The sequence below is a fragment of the Leucopleurus acutus genome (genome assembly GCF_964270905.1).
Source record: "Leucopleurus acutus genome assembly, chromosome: 3".
Taxonomy (NCBI): Eukaryota; Metazoa; Chordata; class Mammalia; order Artiodactyla; family Delphinidae; genus Leucopleurus; species Leucopleurus acutus.
This window is the reverse complement of record NC_139145.1, coordinates 114,503,974-114,524,546: the sequence shown is the minus strand read 5'-3', so window position 1 is coordinate 114,524,546 and position 20,573 is coordinate 114,503,974. Positions and strand designations below refer to the sequence as shown.

General features: G+C 35.4%; 1 protein-coding gene across 2 annotated transcripts in view; it reads right to left on the bottom strand.

Moving 5' to 3' along the window:
- AP3B1 (adaptor related protein complex 3 subunit beta 1) overlaps positions 1–20,573 on the bottom strand; it is a 273,819-nt gene that overhangs the window by 236,359 nt on the left and 16,887 nt on the right. Inside the window, exons 1-2 of one of the 2 annotated variants that reach the window (XM_082835236.1) lie at positions 19,456–19,525; positions 148–223 (exon numbers count right to left, since the gene is read on the bottom strand). In XM_082835236.1, coding sequence (XP_082691362.1) covers positions 148–204 — 57 coding nt within the window. In that variant the 5' untranslated portion in view covers positions 205–223; positions 19,456–19,525. Of the gene's footprint in view, positions 1–147; positions 224–19,455; positions 19,526–20,573 lie in introns of those variants that run through there. The other variant, XM_082835235.1, reaches the window with a different exon arrangement.

Sequence of the window (20,573 nt, the reverse complement as noted above, 5' to 3'; positions counted from 1 at the left end):
ATTACTTCCTCCAAAACATTTTAGACAGGAAATTTTAAGTTAATAATAAAGGGTAGATTGGTATTTAACATATTTTTAATATATATTTTTAATATATCACTACTTGTCATTTATCCAAAAGTCGAAATGATCTACTCTTTTACCTACCCCAACAATCCGTTTCATAGCATCCAATTTAGCAGAATCTTTGTTGCTCTCTAACATTTGCTTTAGATCTTCATTCCTATACAAAAGAAAAGAAAAAAATACATATTTAGATTTTTACATTACACAGGTATTATATATATTATATATAATATATATATAATATATATAATTTTAATAATATAAGAATTAGAAATAACCTGATGCACAATGTTACATAACTACTTTGTTATTTATAATTAACTATATGTTTCTCATCTAACCCTACCAAATAATATCAAAGTGCTATGCTGTCACAAAGCCCATCAATAAAACAAAAATATAAAACTGTACCTCAATTCTGGGCAAAATATCAACAATCAGAGGCATACAGATTCTCTCATCCCAAAATTTCTCTTGTATAATCATCAGAAAAAAAGAGATAATAAAAATTCTTGAATCAGCACTAAAATATTTTCATAAGCCAAAATGTAAGATCTTTCAGGACTTCCCTGGCAGTCTAATGGTTAAGACTTCGCCTTCCTATGCAGGGGGTACAGGTTCCATCTCTGGTGGGGGAGCTGAGATCCCACATGTCTCGGGACCAAAAAAACCAAAACATAAAACAGAAGCAATATTGTAACAAATTCAATAAAGACTTAAAAAAAAATGGTCCACATCTTTGAAGATTAAAAAAAGAAAAAACCAATAGCAGTTATTTCTGCTTAATATGACTTCCCCCAAATAAACTGTTATTCAAAAGAGAAATGCAAAGAATTCCCCATAACAGAAAAAAAAAAAAAATGTAAGAACTTTCTTCAGAATATGTCAAGAAAGAGCACCGAATGAAGAAAAGCTATGTGTCATTCACACATCCTTTTTTCTCCCTAGCTCGCAAAAAGAAAAAAACATAAATCTGTAGGGAAACCCACATCAATACTCCCTAATTCAAAGAATTAAGTTAAGGCAATTTTAACATGTAAATGAGAGGCTGAGGTAATGAACCAGAGCAGTTAGTGATATGGATGAAAATGTAGGACAGATTCAGGAACTTCTTAGAAGTTGAAATCAGTGGGATGTAGTGACTGAATGTAAAGGATAAGACAGGCACTCAGTAAGGATGCCCCCATTCCCAGCTTGGATGACCAAGCAGATGATGATGTTACCAAGTAAGATAACTTTGCTGCAGTGGTAGGCATTTTCTCCTTTCCAAAGCTGCTTGCTATACAAACGTCCTTAAAAGATAATTTAGAACAAAAACAATCAATGCCTTCATATAGACAGGCTGCAAAAAGGAGAAAAACCCACACAGAATTGCCTCCCAGTATTTTTTTTTTTTTTGGCTTACAACTGACCTGCTCCTATTCTTCAAAGTGAGCATTCCCCCCAGCAATTAAAAACTCCCTCCCAGCAAAAAAAAAATTCATAATTTGTAATATCTAATCATTTTTCCTTCAACACAGAAAAACAGAATTTTTTAAAGTTATTATATAGCTAGAAAAGAGTTCTTAGACTTGACACCAAAAGCACAGTCCATAAAAGGGAACACTGATTAATTAATTTCATCAAAATTTAAAACTTGTTCCAGGGAATTCTCTCTTAAGAAGAAAAAAAAAAATTACAGACTGGCAGAAAATGTTTGTAACCACATATATGCAAAAGACTAGTATCCAAAATATAAAAAGAACTCCCAAAACTCAACAGTAAAAAACAACCAATTCAATTAGAAAAGGGGCAGAATACATTGTTACAGACTGAATTGGTGCCCTCCCCCAAAGTTCACACACTGAAGCCCTGACCCTCAATGTGACGTTATGTGGAAATAGGGCCTTTAAAAAGAGGTAGCTAACATTAAATGAGGTCAAAAGGATGGGATTCTAATCCCATCTGGTGTCCTAAGACAGAGAGTGGTGCACATGCACAGAAAAAAGGCCATGTGAGAATACAGTGAGAAGACAGTCACCTGCAAGGCAAGGAGAGAGGCCTCATGAGAAAACAAACTTGCCAACACCTTGATCTTGGACTTCTAGCCTCCTGGAAGAACTGTGAGAAACTATGAGAAATAAATTTAAGCCATCCAGTCTATGGTATTTTGTTATGGCAGCCTTAACAAACTATTACAGATTCTGGTAATAAGAAGTGAAGTGTTCATGTAATAAATACCTAAAAATGTGGAAGTGGCTTTGGAACTGGGCAACAGGTAGAGGCTGGAACAGTTTTGAAGTATGTTTTTTTTTTTTAAAACATGCACTGAAGAGACTGTTGGTAAATATATGGAGTTAAAGGTGATTCTGATGAGATCTCAGATGGAAATGAGGAACATACTACTGGAAACTGGAGGAAAGGCAATCCTTACTATAAAGTGAAAAGAACTTGGCCCAACTATGTTCCAGTGTTTTGTGGAAAACAGAAGTTAAAAGTGATGACCCGAATATTTAGCCGAGGAGATTTCTAAGCAAAGTGTGAAAGCCACAGCCTGGTTTCTCCTTACTGCTTACAGTAAAATGAGAAAGAAAGATAAATTGAAGGAATTGTTAAGCAAAAAAGGAACTAGAACTTGAAGATTTAGAAAAATCTCAGCTTATCCATGTTGCAAAAATCAAGCAAGTGTCTTCAGAAGAGAACACCAGAGAACACTGAAAACTCATTTGATAACGAAATCACGGATGCCCCTCGTGGATTTAATCAGACATCTCAGCTGAAACCAGGAATAGAGATGGGATTATACCAGCAGAGACACTACCAGTTTGGACTAAAAGGAAGAGTTGGGACAAAACAAAGGAAAGCTGGATTCTACAGGACAGGACAATGTGAGGACACAGAGAGAAGACAGCCATCTGCAAGCCAAGGAGAGAGGCTTCAGAAGAAATCAAACCTGCCAACACCTTGATCTTTAGTCCCAGATTCAAATGTGAGAAATAAATGTCTGTTGATCAAGCTACTCAATCTGTGGTATTTTGTTATGGCACGCCTAGTAAACTAATACAGACATCAACAAACAATTCACTGAAGGAGATAAACAAATGGCAAAAAGCACATGAAAAGATATTCAACTTAATTAGCCATTAGCAAATTAAAACCACAGCAAGATATCACTGCACACATTATCAGAATGGCTCACTTAAATAAAATAGTGGCAACACCAAATGATAGTGAGGATGTGGAAGAACTGGACTGCTCACATACTGCTAGTGGGCATTGTAAAAGGTTATAGCCACACTGGCAGTTTAGCAGTTTCTTATAGAACTAAACCTGCAATTACCATACAAGCCAGTAATTGCACTCTTGCGCATTCATCCCCAGGAAATGTTAAATTTATACTCACGCAAATATCTGTATTCAAGTATTCATAGCAGCTTTATTCCTACTAGCCAAAATGGAAAAAACCCTTCTGGAAACAACCCAGATGCCCTTCAATCAGTGGATGGTTCAACAATCTGTGGTACACCCACAGCATGGAATACCACTCAGCAGTAAAATGAAACAAGCTATTGACATCTCAACAACTCTGATTAATCTGCACAGAAGCATACTGAGTGAAAAAAATTAATCCTAAAAGGTTACATACTGTATTACTCCATTTATACAACATTCTTGAAATAACAAAATTATAGAAATGGACAAAGATTAGTGTGAGGGTAAGGACAAGAAGCGGGAAGTGTGGATATAAAAATACAACGCAAGAGATCCCTATGGTGATGAAACTGTTGTATCTTAACCTTTGGGGTGGCTACATGAAACTAGATATGTGATTAAATGGGAACAGAATACCACCCCAACACACACACACAAATAAGTACAAGTAGAACTGGAGAAATCTGAACAAGACTGGTGAAGTATGTCAATGTAAACATCTTGGTTGTGATATTGTACTATAGTTTATCATTGAAGGAAACTGAGTAAAGGGTACACGGGATCTCTCTATTTTTTTTATACCTCTATATGAATCTACAATTATCTCAAAATCAAAAGTTAATTAGAAAAAAGTTATATGATAATTACAACTCATTTATAAGAAGAGAAGCCTATTTTTAAAAACGGTCAAAAGATTTGAACAGATATTTCACAAAGTAAGATTAAGAATACCACTAAGTACATGAAAAGATACTTAAGGTCATTAACTATCAGAAAATGCAAATTAAATGAGATACCATTACACACCCATGAGAATAGATGAAAGACAATGACAATAACAAATGTTGCCAAGACTGTGGAGCAACTAGAACTCTCACAGGCTGCCAGTAGCAACGTAAAACAGTACAACCACTTTGGAAAACTGAGAGTTTCTTACAGATTTAAACATAAATCTACTATGTGATCCAGTCATTCCACTTCCCAGAGAAATAAAAACATATTTCCACATAATAACTTAAATGAATATTCATAGCAGCTTTATACATATTAAAAAACTAGAAACAATCTAAATGTTGATCGCATAATGTGATTTAGCCATACACTGGAATACAACCCAGCAATGAAAAAGAAATAATCATTGATACATGCAACAAGATGGATGAATTCTCAAAATCATTATGTGAGTGAAAGACACCAGACACAAAAGAGCATAATTTAATTCATTTAAAGTTCTAGAAAATGCAAACTAATCTGTAGTGATAAAACCAAGATCAGTGGTATCATAGGCAAAAAGAAAAATGGACATGAAAGGAACATTAAAAAATTTCTTATTCCATAAGAAGATGGAAATGTTCTGTATCTTCTTAACTGTGGTGGTGGTGATTTTACAGGTGTATACATCTGTCAAAACTCATCTAATTATAATCTTTAGGTGGGTGATTTGTCGTATGCAAATTATACCTCCATAAAAATGATATTAAAAAGTTTCAGTTTTATTCACATGTGTGAATAAGACACTAATCCTCCAAAACAAGACTAAAAGTCATATATCTATTTCTGAGAAATACATTATTAAGGATGAGATAAACCACATTTTCATACTCTGAAATTAGAGTATCACATTTAAGCTTCAAGCTTAACTCAAGAATTTATTTATTTATTTATTTATTTATACAGGGTTTTTTTTTAATGTTTTGGTTTATTTTATTTATTTACTTTTGGCTGCATTGCGTCTTCATTGCTGTGCGTGGGCTTTCTCTCTAGCTGTGGTGAGCAAGGGCTACTCTTCATTGCGGTGCGTGGGCTTCTCATTGCGGTGGCTTCCCTTGTTGCAGAGCACGGGCTCTAGGCGTGCAGGCTTCAGTAGTTGTGGCACACAGGCTCAGTAGTTGTGGCTCGTGGGCTCTAGAGTGCAGGCTCAGTAGTTGTGGTGCACAGGCTTAGTTGTTCCGCAGCATGTGGGATCTTCCCAGACCAGGGATTGAACCCGTGTCCCCTGCATTGGTAGGCGGATTCTTAACCACTGCACCACCAGGGAAGTCCCTTATTCAAGAATTTAAATCACTGAATTTTATTTTAGGACGTCAAAGGAAAATTCTCTTAAATGACTGTAAGAAAATTAATAAGAAACTAAGACTGTAGTATTACCAACAGTAATTAACTACTTGTACTAGTTATTAGTTTATGATTAGCAATTTTTAATAGTTTCTACAACAAACTCTCCAGAAAAGAGATTTAAAAATTTACTCCACATAGCTCCTTCATGCAATATGGTTCAAGCATGCACGCGCGCGCACACACATACACACACAATCAGAAGCCCTTTTCATCTCAGCTTAAGCTTTAAAGTAGGTGACAAGAACTTCCTTAACTACTCCAAATAGACAGCCTTGACAGAAAAGCTTTACTTTGTACATTTCACAAATTTAGGTCTAATGTAGGCAAGTAAGCACTTACCAATAATGAATGACTGATCATGTGTTGTTATGGGCTGAGTTGTGTCCCTTCCGAAATTCCTATGTTAAAATCCTAACCCTCAATACCACAGAATATGAATGTATTTGTAGATGGAGTCTTTAAAAAGGTCATTAAATTAAAATAAGGTCAACATGGGTTGGCCCTAATCCAATAGGACTGATTTTTTACAAGAGCAGATTAGGACAGATACACAAAGACGAAAAGATGATCATGTGAGGGCACAGCAAGAAGGTGGCCATCTGCAAGACAAGGAGAGAAGCCTCAGAGGAAACCAAATCTGCCAAAACCTTGATCTTAGATTTCTAGTCTCCAGAATCCAGGGAAAATATATTTCTGTTAATTACGCCACCAAGTCTGTGGCATTTTGTTATGGCAGTACTAGCAAACTAACATATAAGTTAAATGTTTCAAACTGTCATGGCAGTAAAAAATAAATAAGTAAACAAACGGAAGCTAAGTATATTTTTCCCAAAAAGAGTAGAGGCAATGGGATTTACTATGAAAAAAATTTCCCTTTCTTTCCAAGCAGCTCATAAAATTAAATGCAATGGTGACCACTAGCAGGACACAAAAATAATTAAATAATTACAATAACTACTTTTCTCTAATTAAAAATACAGCTAGACAATATATAAATAGTAAGACAGGAACATATAAGAACTACATCCGAGGATATACATCTACCAAATATAAAATACTATAACTGTTCTCTGTAATGAATTCAGAATCCCTTCTTAAAACTTCTTGTTCTTTCACATTGCACTATTAACTGAAAAGGAACAAAAATCAATGAAACCACAAATGAGGTTTTTTCCTTTCTAATTTTTGCTGTTTTCCTATTTTACTTACTGACCACGTAGACTTTTACGAATGAAAAAAGTAAATGAAATTTTTTTAAAACTTTGGAGGAATAAGAAAGTGAAAAAAGCTTAAGTAATTAGATAAGAAGTAAATAGAAAGAAAATGTGACCACACATATACATGTCCAAAAAAGAAAGAAAATTCATTTTCTCATGTCTGATCCTTTTTTCCCCAAGAGTGTTCCACCAATCTTCTCCACCAGTGTTATCTGGAGAGAGAAGTGAGCAATAAAGAATAATGAAGTGTCAATTTTTAGAACATTCCAACCTCTAACCCCAGGTGCAATCATGTTCATGGCCTAATGGAAACTTGGTTTGTTCCTCTAAAGCTCAAGATGCCACAGTCCCCTTCTCAACCACCTTTAGGTCCTGACCCGCTCTCTCAAACTAAACGCAAGAAAACACGAATTCGATATTAAAGCCAAAGGTTTTGCTCTTCACGTTTAACAGAAAAGATGGTCTTCAAAACCAATACAAATATCTTTTGTGTTAACTCGCATAGAGAGCTATTAACTTTGAGGTTCAGAGAAAAGAGACAAGAAAATCCTAGGCACTGTTTCAAACTGATGTAATATTCAACTTCTCAGATATGTCATAAACACCTACTGAAAATTCTGATATAAATTACAGATCTCTACACAAATTCCTGTCTGCTTGTCACCAAAACAGTAAAGACTGGGGGGAAGTTAATACCATAACACCTAATTTACCCTCAAAATATGTTCACTTGTATTGAGCATTTTAGGTCTATCTCCTTCGTTATATGGATTCAAATATGGCCTATTAACATGTATTACTACATTAATCTTAGAAACTGAAAAAATTCTTTTTGCTAAACATCAGAAGAGTTGATTCAAAATAATGCTGAATTAGTAATATTTTCATTAACTCTTTACCAAAAACCAATGTGTTTCAAAAATTGTTTCTTAATTTACCTAGTTCTTCATTTACCTATTTATCTGTATGTAGCTATCCAGCTTTGAGCATTAAAACACCAACTTTATTTTTACATAAGTGACATCTTGTGGTGTTAAGCGGTATAACTTTTCCTTTCATGATCAAAATATACCTTTTTTTATAGTTTCAACGACCAGAGAAAAATATGTAACTGGAAGGTTAAAGGAAATCTTACTATTACCAAGAAGTCACTTTTACTTCAGTACCACATAAAACAGTAACTATAATCGAAAAGCAAATTTTTACCAGTTACCTTTCAGAATTTAAGAAGTCGCAGGGCTTTTACATTGTATAAATTACCTCTTTTTAAAAAGATCTGTAATTCATAACTCATTAAAACCTTCTACTCCTTTGAAAGGCAGTGTAAATTAAGGGGAATATTAAACTATGTAGCACTGTACACTCTCTCACTGCTTCTCCAAGTATGATCTGAGAAAGACTGGTCCAAGAACCATTGCCAATCCACAAATTTTTGTTACTAATCCATAAGGAAATATAAAAAGAAACTGAGAGCAAGCATTTAGAGCAATTCAACAGTGTAATTTTATATTTTTGAATCTAATAGAAAATTGGGGCTTGCATTTTGCACGTATTTTTCCATTTCGTTTTTCTAGCAATTTATTTTTTATTGTATTTTGCATTCATATCCATCCACAATGGATTGGAAATTAAAAAAAAAAAAAAAGGCCCTTCACCAGTTTGAGAGCACTGCACCACACAATTACTTCCTTCTCCCCAAAAGAATCACCAAAATGTGTGTACTACAGAAAGCAACACCTGAAATTTAAGTCCAGGAATGATGGATTAAGAAAAGTGATAAGGAATAGTGATTTACAGTTGGAGGTACATCCCCAAAAGGATGCATCAAAATCTTTGAAAAGGGGAGGGCTGGATCTTTCTTAAGCCCTACCAAAAAATTCTAAAACATGGGCACCTCTTCATGCTTTGAGAACTACTTAAATGAAAGATGCTTCTACTCCAAGAGGTCCACTGTATATATGAATAGGTATGCAGAAAAAAAAAAGTTGGGAATAAGAGAATTTACTTTTTTCTAGCGTTATGCATCTAAAGGAACTGGCCTTCATAATTAGTTTATGTGCACAAGGTGAAGGCTTAGTAACTTTCAGTTCATTTAGGGCCTATATGTACGTCCCTTGGATGACACTCAGAACCTTATGCAGTTTTTGGCACAAAGTGTTCACTTAATAAATACAAGAGTGAATAAAACCAGAAAACTCCATCTACCTAATCATCCATCTATTAAGCCTCTAAAAGGAGAAACCATAAATTATCCAAGTAAATATGAACTTTTCCTCCTACAGTGTTCACAGAACTAAAGAAAGAATAGTCTACAATTGCTATCGCAACATCATCAACCCTTGGTAATCTTTTTCTCTTACTCCTCTATTAAAACTTCTCTCATAAAAGTAACAAATAATTTCCTTATTTAAAAATCCAATGCAAAAATCTCATGAGTACTTTTTGGCTTTTTCTCACTTTTTTAAAAAAATTTTTATTGGAGTATAGTTGCTTTACAACACTGTGTTAGTTTCTACTGTACAGCAAAGCAAATCAGCTATACATATACATATATCCCCTCTTTTTTGGATTTCCTTCCCATTTAGCTCACCACAGAGCTCTGAGTAGAGTTCCCTGTGCTATACAGTCGGTTCTCATTAGTTATCTACTTTATACATAGTATCAATAGTGTATACATGTCAATCCCAAGCTCCCAATTCATCCCACCCACCCCCCTTTCCCCCTTGGTATCCATAGGTTTCTTTTCTATGTCTGTGTCTCTATTTCTGCTTTGTAAATAAGACTGTCTATACCAATCTTTCCAGATTCCACATATATGCGTTAATATATGCTATTTGGGGACTTCCCTGGTGGCGCAGTGGTTAAGAATCCACCTACCAATGCAGGGGACACAGGTTCAAGCCCTGGTCTGGGAAGATCCCACATGCTGCGGAGCAACTAAGCCCATGTGCCACAACTACTGAGCCTGTGTTCTAGAGGTGGCAAGCCACAACTACTGAGCCCGTGTGCCACAACTACTGAAGCCCATGCACCTAGAGCCCGTGCTCCACAAGAGAAGCCACCACAATGAGAAGCCCATGCACCACAATGAAAAGTAGCCCCTGCTCGCTGCAACTAGAGAAAGCCCACGCACAGCAACAAAGACCCCACAGAGTCAAAAATAATAAATAAATTCATTTTTTAAAATATATATATATATGATATGTTTTTCTCTTTCTGACTTACTTCACTCTGTATGACAGTCTCTAGGTCCACCCATGTCTCTACAAATGGCCCAATTTCATTCCTTTTTATGGCTGAGTAACATTCCCTTGTATATATGTGCCACATCTTCTTTATCCATTCCTCTGTTTCATGAATACGTTTAGATTATTTGATATAATTGACCACTACTCTTCCATCTTTAAATTCCTACCTTAGATTCTGTAATTCTCTATTCTCATTTGGTTCTCATTTGCACTTGTGACACACAAATGAGAAAAAAATGGCAAAAATCCTTGCCCTTGTAGAGTTTTCATTTATTAAGTAAAAAAACAAACATAATAAAAAAGTAAATTTTACAGTCATGAGATGAGGGAAAAATAAAGCAAAGGGAGATAGAATGCAGGAGGGAAAGGAGGAGGTAATTTTATACAGGGTGGTCGGCATAGGCTAAATAAAGAGACATCTGAACAAAGATTTGCAAGTGAGGTAGTCAGCCATTCAGATACTGGAGGGGAGGAACAGGGAGGACGAGCACTCTAGGCAGAGACAATGAAGGAGGGTAAATAATACTAAAGGCTTTGGTGTTTACTCTGAATGAAGTCAGGAACCATTGGAGGGTTCTGAATAGAGGAGTCATAATCTAATACACATACAGAATCATTCTGGCTGTTATGTTTAGAATACACTGTAGGGACTTCCAGATCTGCCCATGGTGCTGTAGCTTGTAAGATACTAAGTCTGCCAAAGAAAACGACTATAAAAGCTGGAAAAAAAAAATAAAGTAATTTTCTCAAGGCACCGGAGATCAACCCGTGCAGGCAGGACTTAAGGGGCCAAGATCCTGGAAAGAAAAGAAGCACACAAAGTGCACTTTTTATTCACATCAGTTTTTTTCCCTGACTGCATTTCCCCAACTGGTATCTGGGAGAATAGAACCCAAGGAGAAATGACAGTTTTAAAAGACTGAGGACACAAATGTTAAAGTTTGGGGCTACCAAAGGCAATGGAACTTGAAGGGCGAAATTACAGAGGAGGGAATCAATGAAAAGGTACACAAAAATCTGTGTACAAACTCCCTTCAAGTAGTTGACTACATTTTCACAGGGCAAGATTCTGGGAAATCCAGCAGAAAACAACAGCAGCTGGGAGATTAAATACCTGAGCAGAGATTTCAGGAACCACACATTGCTGGGAAGAGAAGTTGAAAATCAAGTCTCCCAAGTAGAGAGGCGCTGGTAAATACCCTGGCCTTTCAGTTAAGACCACAGAAGGGCCACAACTGAAAAGTAAGGATATTCACTAGGAGTATAAGAAAAACTGAAATAGACAAGACCTTTAAAAGCCTAAAACTGAGCTTAAACAGGATCAAAGTGATCTGCTAGAACTCTATCTACCTATCAGAAAAAAAACACAACTCTCTTTGGAAGAAGACAGCATCCAGAGACTCCTCAGTTTTCTTATCTTAATTGTCTAGCATCTGATCAAAACTTAAGAGACATGCTAAAAACAGGAACAAATGACAAGAGAGATAAGGAGGGAGGGAGGGAGGAAGGGAGGAAGGAAGGGAGGAAGGAAGGAAGGAAGGGAGGAAGGAAGGAAGGAAAGAAAGAAGGAGAGAAGGAGAGAAGGGAGAGAAAGAGAACAAAAGGAATAGAAACAGATCCATGGGTAATTCAGATACTACAGTTATCAGATAGGGACTTTAAAATAACTACAATTAATATGGTCAGGAAAATACAGGAAAAGATGGACAAAAGAGACAAAATGATAAAGAATGTCATTAAAGTAGGAGAATCTATACAAAATAATCAAATGAATATTCAGAAATGAAAAGTACAGTTTATGAAATTAGAACTCATTAGATAGGTTTAACAGCAGACTAGAAATAGCAGAAGATAGGACTATTGAATGTGAAGGCAGGTCAAGAGAAATTATACAATTTGAAGCACCAAGAAATAAAAGAATGGAAAACACCAAACAGCACATCAGAGACACGTTGAATATGGTCAAAATATCTAACATACTTTAAATTAGAGTCCTAAAAAAGAGACGGGAGAGAGAAAGAAGGGGACAAAAGCAACATTTCAAAAGTTAATGGCTAAGGGCTTCCCTGGTTGCACAGTAGTTAAGAATCCACCTGCCAATGCAGGGGACACGGGTTTGAGCCCTGGTCCAGGATAATCCCACATACCATGGAGCAACTAAGCCCATGTGCCACAACTACTGAACATATGCTCTAGAGCCCGCAAGTCACAATTACTGAGCCCACGTGCCACAACTACTGAAGCCCGCGCACCTAGAGCCTGTGCTCCTCAACAAGAGAAGCCACCGCAATGAGAAGCCCGTGCACCACTATGAAGAGTAGCCCCCACTCGCCGCAACTAGAGAAAGCCTGTGAACAGCAACGAAGACCCAATGCAGCCAAAAATAAATAAGTAAATAAATAAATTTATATTAAAAAAAATTAACAGCTAAGAGTTTTTCCAAACTTATGAAAGATGTAAACCCACATACTTTAAAATCTTAAGAAAACAGGAAAAACATAAAGAAAACTACACGAGGCCTAGCATAGCCAAACTGCTGAAAATCAAAAGACAGTGAGAAAAACCTTAAAAGCATGTAAGAAGAAAACACATTTCCTTAAGGAAAGGGTCAAGAAACCTTTTTAGTAAAGGGCCAGATAGTAAATATTTTAGGCATTACAAGAGGCCATACTGTCTCTTATGATTGCGGAGTAAAATCAGCTATGTACAATACATAAATAAATGGGTATGGCTGTGTTCCAATAAAACTTTATTTATACAAATGGGCAGGCCATAGTTTGCTAATCCCTGTTTTAAAAGGACCAACAATAATACTGAAAGTCAACTTTTCAACAGACTTTATAGAGGCCAGAAGACAATGAAATGACATCTTTTAAAAGCTGAAAGAAAAAAGGCCAATATATAACTCTATACCCACTGAAAATACCCTTCAAAACTGAAGGTGAAAAAAAGTGGTTTTCAGACCAATAATTGCTGAGGATCTGCTGCCAGGACATAAAAGGATATGATTTCAAAAGGAAGATAAAATAATTTGAAATTTATATGCAATTTGTATGTATTCTAAATTTATAGCTTCCATCTATAAAGCAAAACCTGATAGAACTAATAGAAGAAAAACATGTAACCATAATCATGATTTGCAATTTTAACACACCTCACTTAGACAGAACAAGCAGGTAAAAAATTCAATAACGATGCAGAAAATCTGAACACAAATAACCAACTTAACCTGACATACACAGAACTATATCCAACAACTGCAGAATAAACATTCTTTTCGAGTACACACAGAACATTTACCAAAATAGACTATATGCTGGATAAGATCTTAAATTTCAAAGGTCTAAAATCATATAAGGTATGTGGAATCTAACTAAAAATCACTAACAGAAAACTAACTAGAAAATGCTCAGATGTCTGGAAAGATAAGCAACACACTTCAAGTGACCTATGGACCAAAGAAGAAATCATCAGGGAAATTAGAAAATATTTTGAACTGACTAATAAAACTGCAACATTTCACAACTCATGAGATATGGCAAAAGCAGTACTTAAAGTAAATTTATATTTCTAAATGCAATATAAAAGAAGAAAGATTGAAAATCAATATTCTAAGCTTCCATTTCAGGAAACTAGAAAAAGAATAGCAAATTAAACTCAAAGAACAAGTAAATAAATAAAGGATAAGAGGAGAATTCAATACAATAGAAAGCAAACTACAATAGAGAAAAATCAGCAAAACTAAAGGTTGGTATCTTTCAAATAGGTTGTTATGAAGACTTAATGAGATGACTGTAAAGCACTTATCACTGGGCCTAGCACATTCATTTATTCAGTATCTACTAGGTTCCATGAACTGTTCTAAGTACTGGGACTTACATTCTAAGTGAGTATGCAGTGGGGTGGGGCAGAGGCGACAGGGAATGACAGAAATGAGTGAAGAAGGAAGGAAGAGGGAGGGAAGGAGGGAAGAGAGAGGGAAAGGGAAGGAAAACATAAAGATAGAAAGACAAAATAAGTACTATCCAAATAATTAAAATAGGGTAACACAATAAAGTAATTCTGGGCAATCACAAAACACCTCTATGGGTAATGGTGATCAATTAAGCTGAGATCTCAAATGACAAGGAGACAATCACAGGAATTTTGCAAAGATACTATGGCAGGAATAAACATGGATATATAAAGACCCAAAAGAAGGTGTACAAAGTGTCTATAAATGTAGACTATGGATGTTTTCTCAAGTACACTAAACACACAATAAATATTAGTTGACAGAATAAATGAACATAGGCTATATGCTAATCGTGTTCCTTAGAGGGATACAGAAAAACTCTTAAAGTTTCACTGGATTCTCATTGGTCATGGGCCCCAATAAAGATTAAAAACTAGGCATATATCTTCCATGTATGCATACCATCTGTGCATGTTTTAAAAACCATAATGCTACACATATATCACAGGAAATCTCCATATTTGTCAAACCCTTTACCAAAACCCTCAGCTACTTATCCTGTTGGCAGCCAACAGGAAGTACATACTACTTTTGCTCAGGATATAAGGAATACCTTCTAGAATGTGACTACTCATCCTTAAAGTCTTAAAAGAAATGTCACAGAGCCACTTGATTTATAGATGCTGAGACAAAATACTGCTTTGAACAGGCAAATGTTCTTTTTCACTGTTTAAGAGCACCATAAACAAAAGATGCCACTTTCGGTAAAAGATTAAAAGATTGGGGGAGTCTCAAAAGCCATTAAAAATTGATAAATATAGGGCTTCCCTGGTGGCGCAGTGGTTGAGAGTCCGCCTGCCGATGCAGGGTACACGGGTTCACGCCCCGGTCCGGGAAGATCCCACATGCCGCAGAGCGGCAAGGCCCGTGAGCCATGGCCGCTAAGCCTGCGCGTCCGGAGGCTGTGCTCCGCAACGGGAGAGGCCACGGCAGTGAGAGGCCCACGTACCGCAAAAAAAAAAATGATAAATATAAACACAGAAAATTTTTAAAATTTGCACTAAAACTAACTGCTATAAACTAAGTCAAAAAACAGGTAAAATGAATTTGGGATTCATCTCATAGGAGGGCTAATTTCCTTAAAATACACAGGGCCCTTAACTAATCAATAAGAGCTGATCCAATAGGGAAATGGCCAAAGGACATTTGAAAGTATTTCACTGAAAGAATAAACCAATAAATATGAGGGGGAAGACTTAATGCACTGACAATTATAAAGACTCAGTATACTAACATCTTGCACCTATAAGACTGGCAAATATTATGAAATTTGATGGTACCCAATATTGGCAAAGGTGTAAGGAAAACAGACTTTACTGTTAGTGGAGGGAGAAAACCTCCACTAAATTACCTTACCTATCTCTAAGGTAATTTAATAAGATCTATCCTAATTAAAAATGCAATAAACTTTGACCAACAACTCTATCTGTAGGAATCTTTCCTACAAATAAATTCATACAAATACACAAAAATTTATGTTGCAGTATTTCTTATACTCAATAAAAAGTGAAATCAATCAATCAAATACTCTTCAAAAAGAGAACTAAATAAATAAAAGTAATACTGGGAAATATTACACAGTAGTTAAAAAGACTGAAATAGTTTCATATGCTGATATGGACAGGCCTCCAAGATATGTTAAAGGAAAAGCAAAATACATAGAGAATAGGATATGTATTATCATTTAGTTTAAAAAATTTTTTCTAGAAGGATACACAAGAACTTTTTCATTGTGGTTATCATGGGGGTATAGGAATGGGGGATTTAAACACTTTCTCTATTACTAACTAGCCACTAACATGCCTTACATTTATGACATATAATTAACTTATTTAGCCACCTGATAGTGGCATTGCTCTCTAAACACAACTTTTAAGTATACCACCACAGAATTAGGGAACAGCAGAACAAGGAATTAAACTTGAGTCTTGTTTTCAAACCAACATTCTTCCCATTTATAACATTGCTAGGAACTTCTAAAGTTGAGTATATTAAGAAAATATTTCAACTTCCAAAAAACAAAAGTCCAGAACCAGATGGCTTCACAGGTGAATTCTATCAAATATTTAGAGAAGAGCTAACACCCATCCCTCTCAAACTCTTACAAAAATTGCAGAGGAAGGAATACTCCCAAACTCATTCTATGAGGCCACCATCACCCTGATACCCAAACCAGACAAAGACACTACGAAATAAAGAAAATTACAGACCAATATCACTGATGAATATAGATGCAAAAATCCTCAACAAAATACTAGCAATCAGAATCCAACAACACATTAAAAGGATAATACACCATGATCAAATGGGATTTATCCCAGGGATGCAAGGATTCTTCAATATACGCAAATCAATCAATGTGATATACCATATTAACAAATTGAAGAATAAAAACCATATGATCATCTCAATAGAGGCAGAAAAAGCTTTTGACAATATTCAACACCCATTTATGATAAAAACTCTCCAGAAAGTGGGCATAGAGGGAACCTACCTCAACATAATAAAGGCCATATACAAAAAACCCACAGCAAACATCATTCTCAATGATGAAAAACTGAAAGCATTTCCTTTAAGATCAGGAACAAGACAAGGATGTCCATTCTCACCACTATTATTCAACAGAGTTTTGGAAGTCCTAGCCACAGCAATCAGAGAAGAAAAAGAAATAAAAGGAATACAAATTGGAAAAGAAGAAGTAAAACTGTCACTGTTTGCAGATGACATGATACTTTACATAGAGAATCCTAAAGATGCCACCAGAAAACTACTAGAGCTAATCAATGAATTTGGTAAAGTTGCAGGATACAAAATTAATGCACAGAAATCTCTTGCATTCCTATACGCTAAAGATGAAAAATCTGAAAGAGAAATTAAGGAAACACTCCCATTACCACTGCAACAAAAAGAAATAAAATACCTAGGAATAAACCTACCTAAGGAGACAAAAGACCTGCATGCAGAAAACTATAAGATGCTGATGAAAGAAATTAAAGATGATACAAACAGATGGAGAGACATACCATGGAGACATACCATGTTCTTGGATTGGAAGAATCAATATTGTGAAAATGACTCTACTACCCAAAGCAATCTACAGATTCAATGCAATCCCTATCAAGTTACCAGTGGCATTTTTTACAGAACTAGAACAAAAAAATCTTAAAATTTGTATGGAGACACAAAAGACCCCAAATAGCCAAAGTATTCTTGAGGGAAAAAAGTGGAGCTGGAGGAATCAGATTCTCTGACTTCAGACTATACTACAAAGCTACAGTAATCAAGACAATATGGTACTGGCACAAAAACAGAAAGACAGATCAATGGAACAAGTTAGAAAGCCCAGAGATAAACCCATGCACCTATGGTCAACTAATCTATGACAAAGGAGGCAAGGATATACAGTGGAGAAGGGACAGCTTCTTCAGTAAGTGGTGCTGGGAAAACTGGGCAGCTACATGTAAAAGAATGAAATTAGATCACTCCCTAACACCATACACAAAAATAAACTCAAAATGGATTAAAGACCTAAATGTTAAGACTAGACACTATAAAACTCTTAGAGGGAAACATAGGAAGAAAACACTTTGATATAAATCACAGCAAGATCTTTTTTGATCCACCTCCCAGAGTAATGGAAATAAAAACAAAAATAAACAAATGGGACCTAATGAAACTTAAAAGCTTTTGCACAGCAAAAGAAACTACAAACAAGATGAAAAGACAACCCTCAGAATGAGAGAAAATATTTGCAAATGAAGCAACTGACAAAGGATTAATCTCCAAAATATATAAACAGCTCATGCAGCTCAATATTGAAAAACAAACAACCAAATAAAAAAATGGGCAGAAGACCTAAATAGACATTTCTCCAAAGAAGACATACAGATGACCATAAAGCACATGAAAAGCTGCTCAACATCACTAATTATTAGAGAAATGCAAATCAAAACTACAATGAGGTATCACCTCACACCAGTTAGAATGGACATTATCAGAAAATCTACAAACAACAAATGCTGGAGAGGGTGTGGAGAAAAGGGAACCCTCTTGCACTGTTGGTGGGAATGTAAATTGATACAGCCACCATGGAGAACAATATGGCCGTTCCTTAAAAAACTAAAAATAGAATTATCATACAGCCCAGCAATCCCATTACTGGGCATATACCTACAGAAAACCATAATTCAAAAAGATACATTCACCCCAATGTTCATTGCAGCACTATTTACAATAACCAGGTCATGGAAGCAACCTAAATGCCCATCGACAAACGAATGGATAAAGAAGATGTTGTACATATATACAATGGAATATTACTCAGCCATAAAAAGGAACGAAATTGGGTCATTTGTAGAGACGTGGATGGACCTAGAGACTGTCATACAGAGTGAACTAAGTCAGAAAGAGAAAAACAAATATCGTATGTTAACACATACATGTGGAACCTAGAAAAATGGCACAGATGAACCAGTTTGCAGGGCATCTACAGAAATAGAGACACAGATGTAGAGAACAAATGTATAGACACCAAGAGGGGAAAGTGGCAGGGGTGGTGGTGGTGGTGGGATGAATAGGGAGATTGTGATTGATAGGTATACACTAATATGTATAAAATAGATAACTAATAATAACCTGCTGTATAAAAAATAAAATAAAATTGAAAATTTCAAAAAACACATTTCAAGAACTGTAAAATAATATTAGTATAAAATCCGTAACCTAAGGCGCTACAACACTTCCTCCCTAATCTATAATCAACCACAAGAAAACTGCTGCATTCTTTTTTCTCTTAAATTCAAAATTTTTATGAAAAGACAACTGATCACTGGAACCATAATAAACACTAATTCTAACTATTCTCAGTAGTAGTCTAAAACATCTGTGATACACTTCTGTTTAAGTCAAAATAAATTTTATTTTCACTGACATTACTTTGACTATATTTGGTTAACATTATCTCATGTAGATTCATCAGTTCAAAATTAATTAGTATTACAGAATAGTGTATTCCATCCAAACAATTCATCTTTGTTGGCTCACATGCCTCACTGCTACTGGCATGCCACTGTAATAATGGGCATGGTGCCACAGTAACAGATGGGCATAAATACAGACATGCCAAAGAATCAGTGTGTGCATCAAGTTTGAGTATTAGTATTAGATTTTCCTCCAAGAAATTCATAAATTATAGTAGAATAATATAAGTTTTCTACTTCTATGTTAATACGATATGCCAACTCAAAGCCAGATTAATTTCTAAATCCTTAAAAAAAAAAAAAAAAAACTTTCCAAGGCCACAGAAGGCAAGTTTTCCATCTGATGAGTTTGGATCAGCCTTTTGTATAGGGAATTGAGGAAACCAATATGCAATCTCTACCTTAGATCAGCTTTGTCCCTGAAGCACTTCAAAATCTCAGTAAAAAATTCCGTTTTTAAGAAGTCACTTGGCACTGTTACAAGATGAAAAAGTTCTGGGGATCTGTTGGACAACAATGTGAATATAGTTAACACTAATGAACAGTACACTTAAAAATGGTTAAGATGGTAAATTTTTATGTTACATATGTTTTTTTATCACAATTAAAAAGTCACATGACCCTGTCAAGTTTCCTGATGAAGGTAATGTAGGCCTAGAAACAGAGAAAAGGTCCTACAATGTCCAACTTGACAGGAAAAAAAAATCTAAAAATGCAAATCACTGAAGTTTACATGATTATTTAAATTTTGCCATCGGTTGAACAACTATTGTCATTTTCGAAAGATTAATTTATTTCCACATATGGTTTTAAATTTTTGAAATATAAAACATATGATATTGACCAGATTATACTGAATATTTTTATAATTTTTACCACATTAATGAAAAGTTTTAAAATACTAAGAATGCTAAAGAAGGGAAGAAAATCAGTTGTGGTCACTATTATCCAAAATCATTTGTTAAGTATTGTACAAGGTTCCAGGAAAGATGGGTGTGTGTGTGTGTGTGTGTGTGTGTGTGTGTGTGTGTGTGTGTGTGTGTGTGCGCGCGCGCACGCGCGCGCGCAAAGAAAAACTATCTCCTTCCAGGAATTTAACCACATTTTCTCTTTAAAGAAATGTTCAAGCATCCAATCACCTTGGGAAAACCAATCTGTTGTTTTATACTTGTTGATATTGACAGATAGGCAGAAACTACAAGAACTATGAATTTTTAACTTTATTTAATTTACTTTTAATTAACCCTAGCATTTCTACAACATGTAATGTTAAATATAAGGCATCTGTTTTTATTTTATTAAAGTACATAAGAAGTGTTTGTAAATTTCTCACTGCCCCTGAAGGCTATGAGCTCAAATATTCAGAACAGTGTTCCAGACTTCTGGATACAAAGACCTAGGTAAAATTTCAACAAAAATTCTGGGTAATGACCTAGGGTGGCCCACTTTTTTGTCTGCCAAATAAAAATATAACAAAAACTACCCTCCTCATAAAATAAAGTAGAAAGGATGTTTGCAG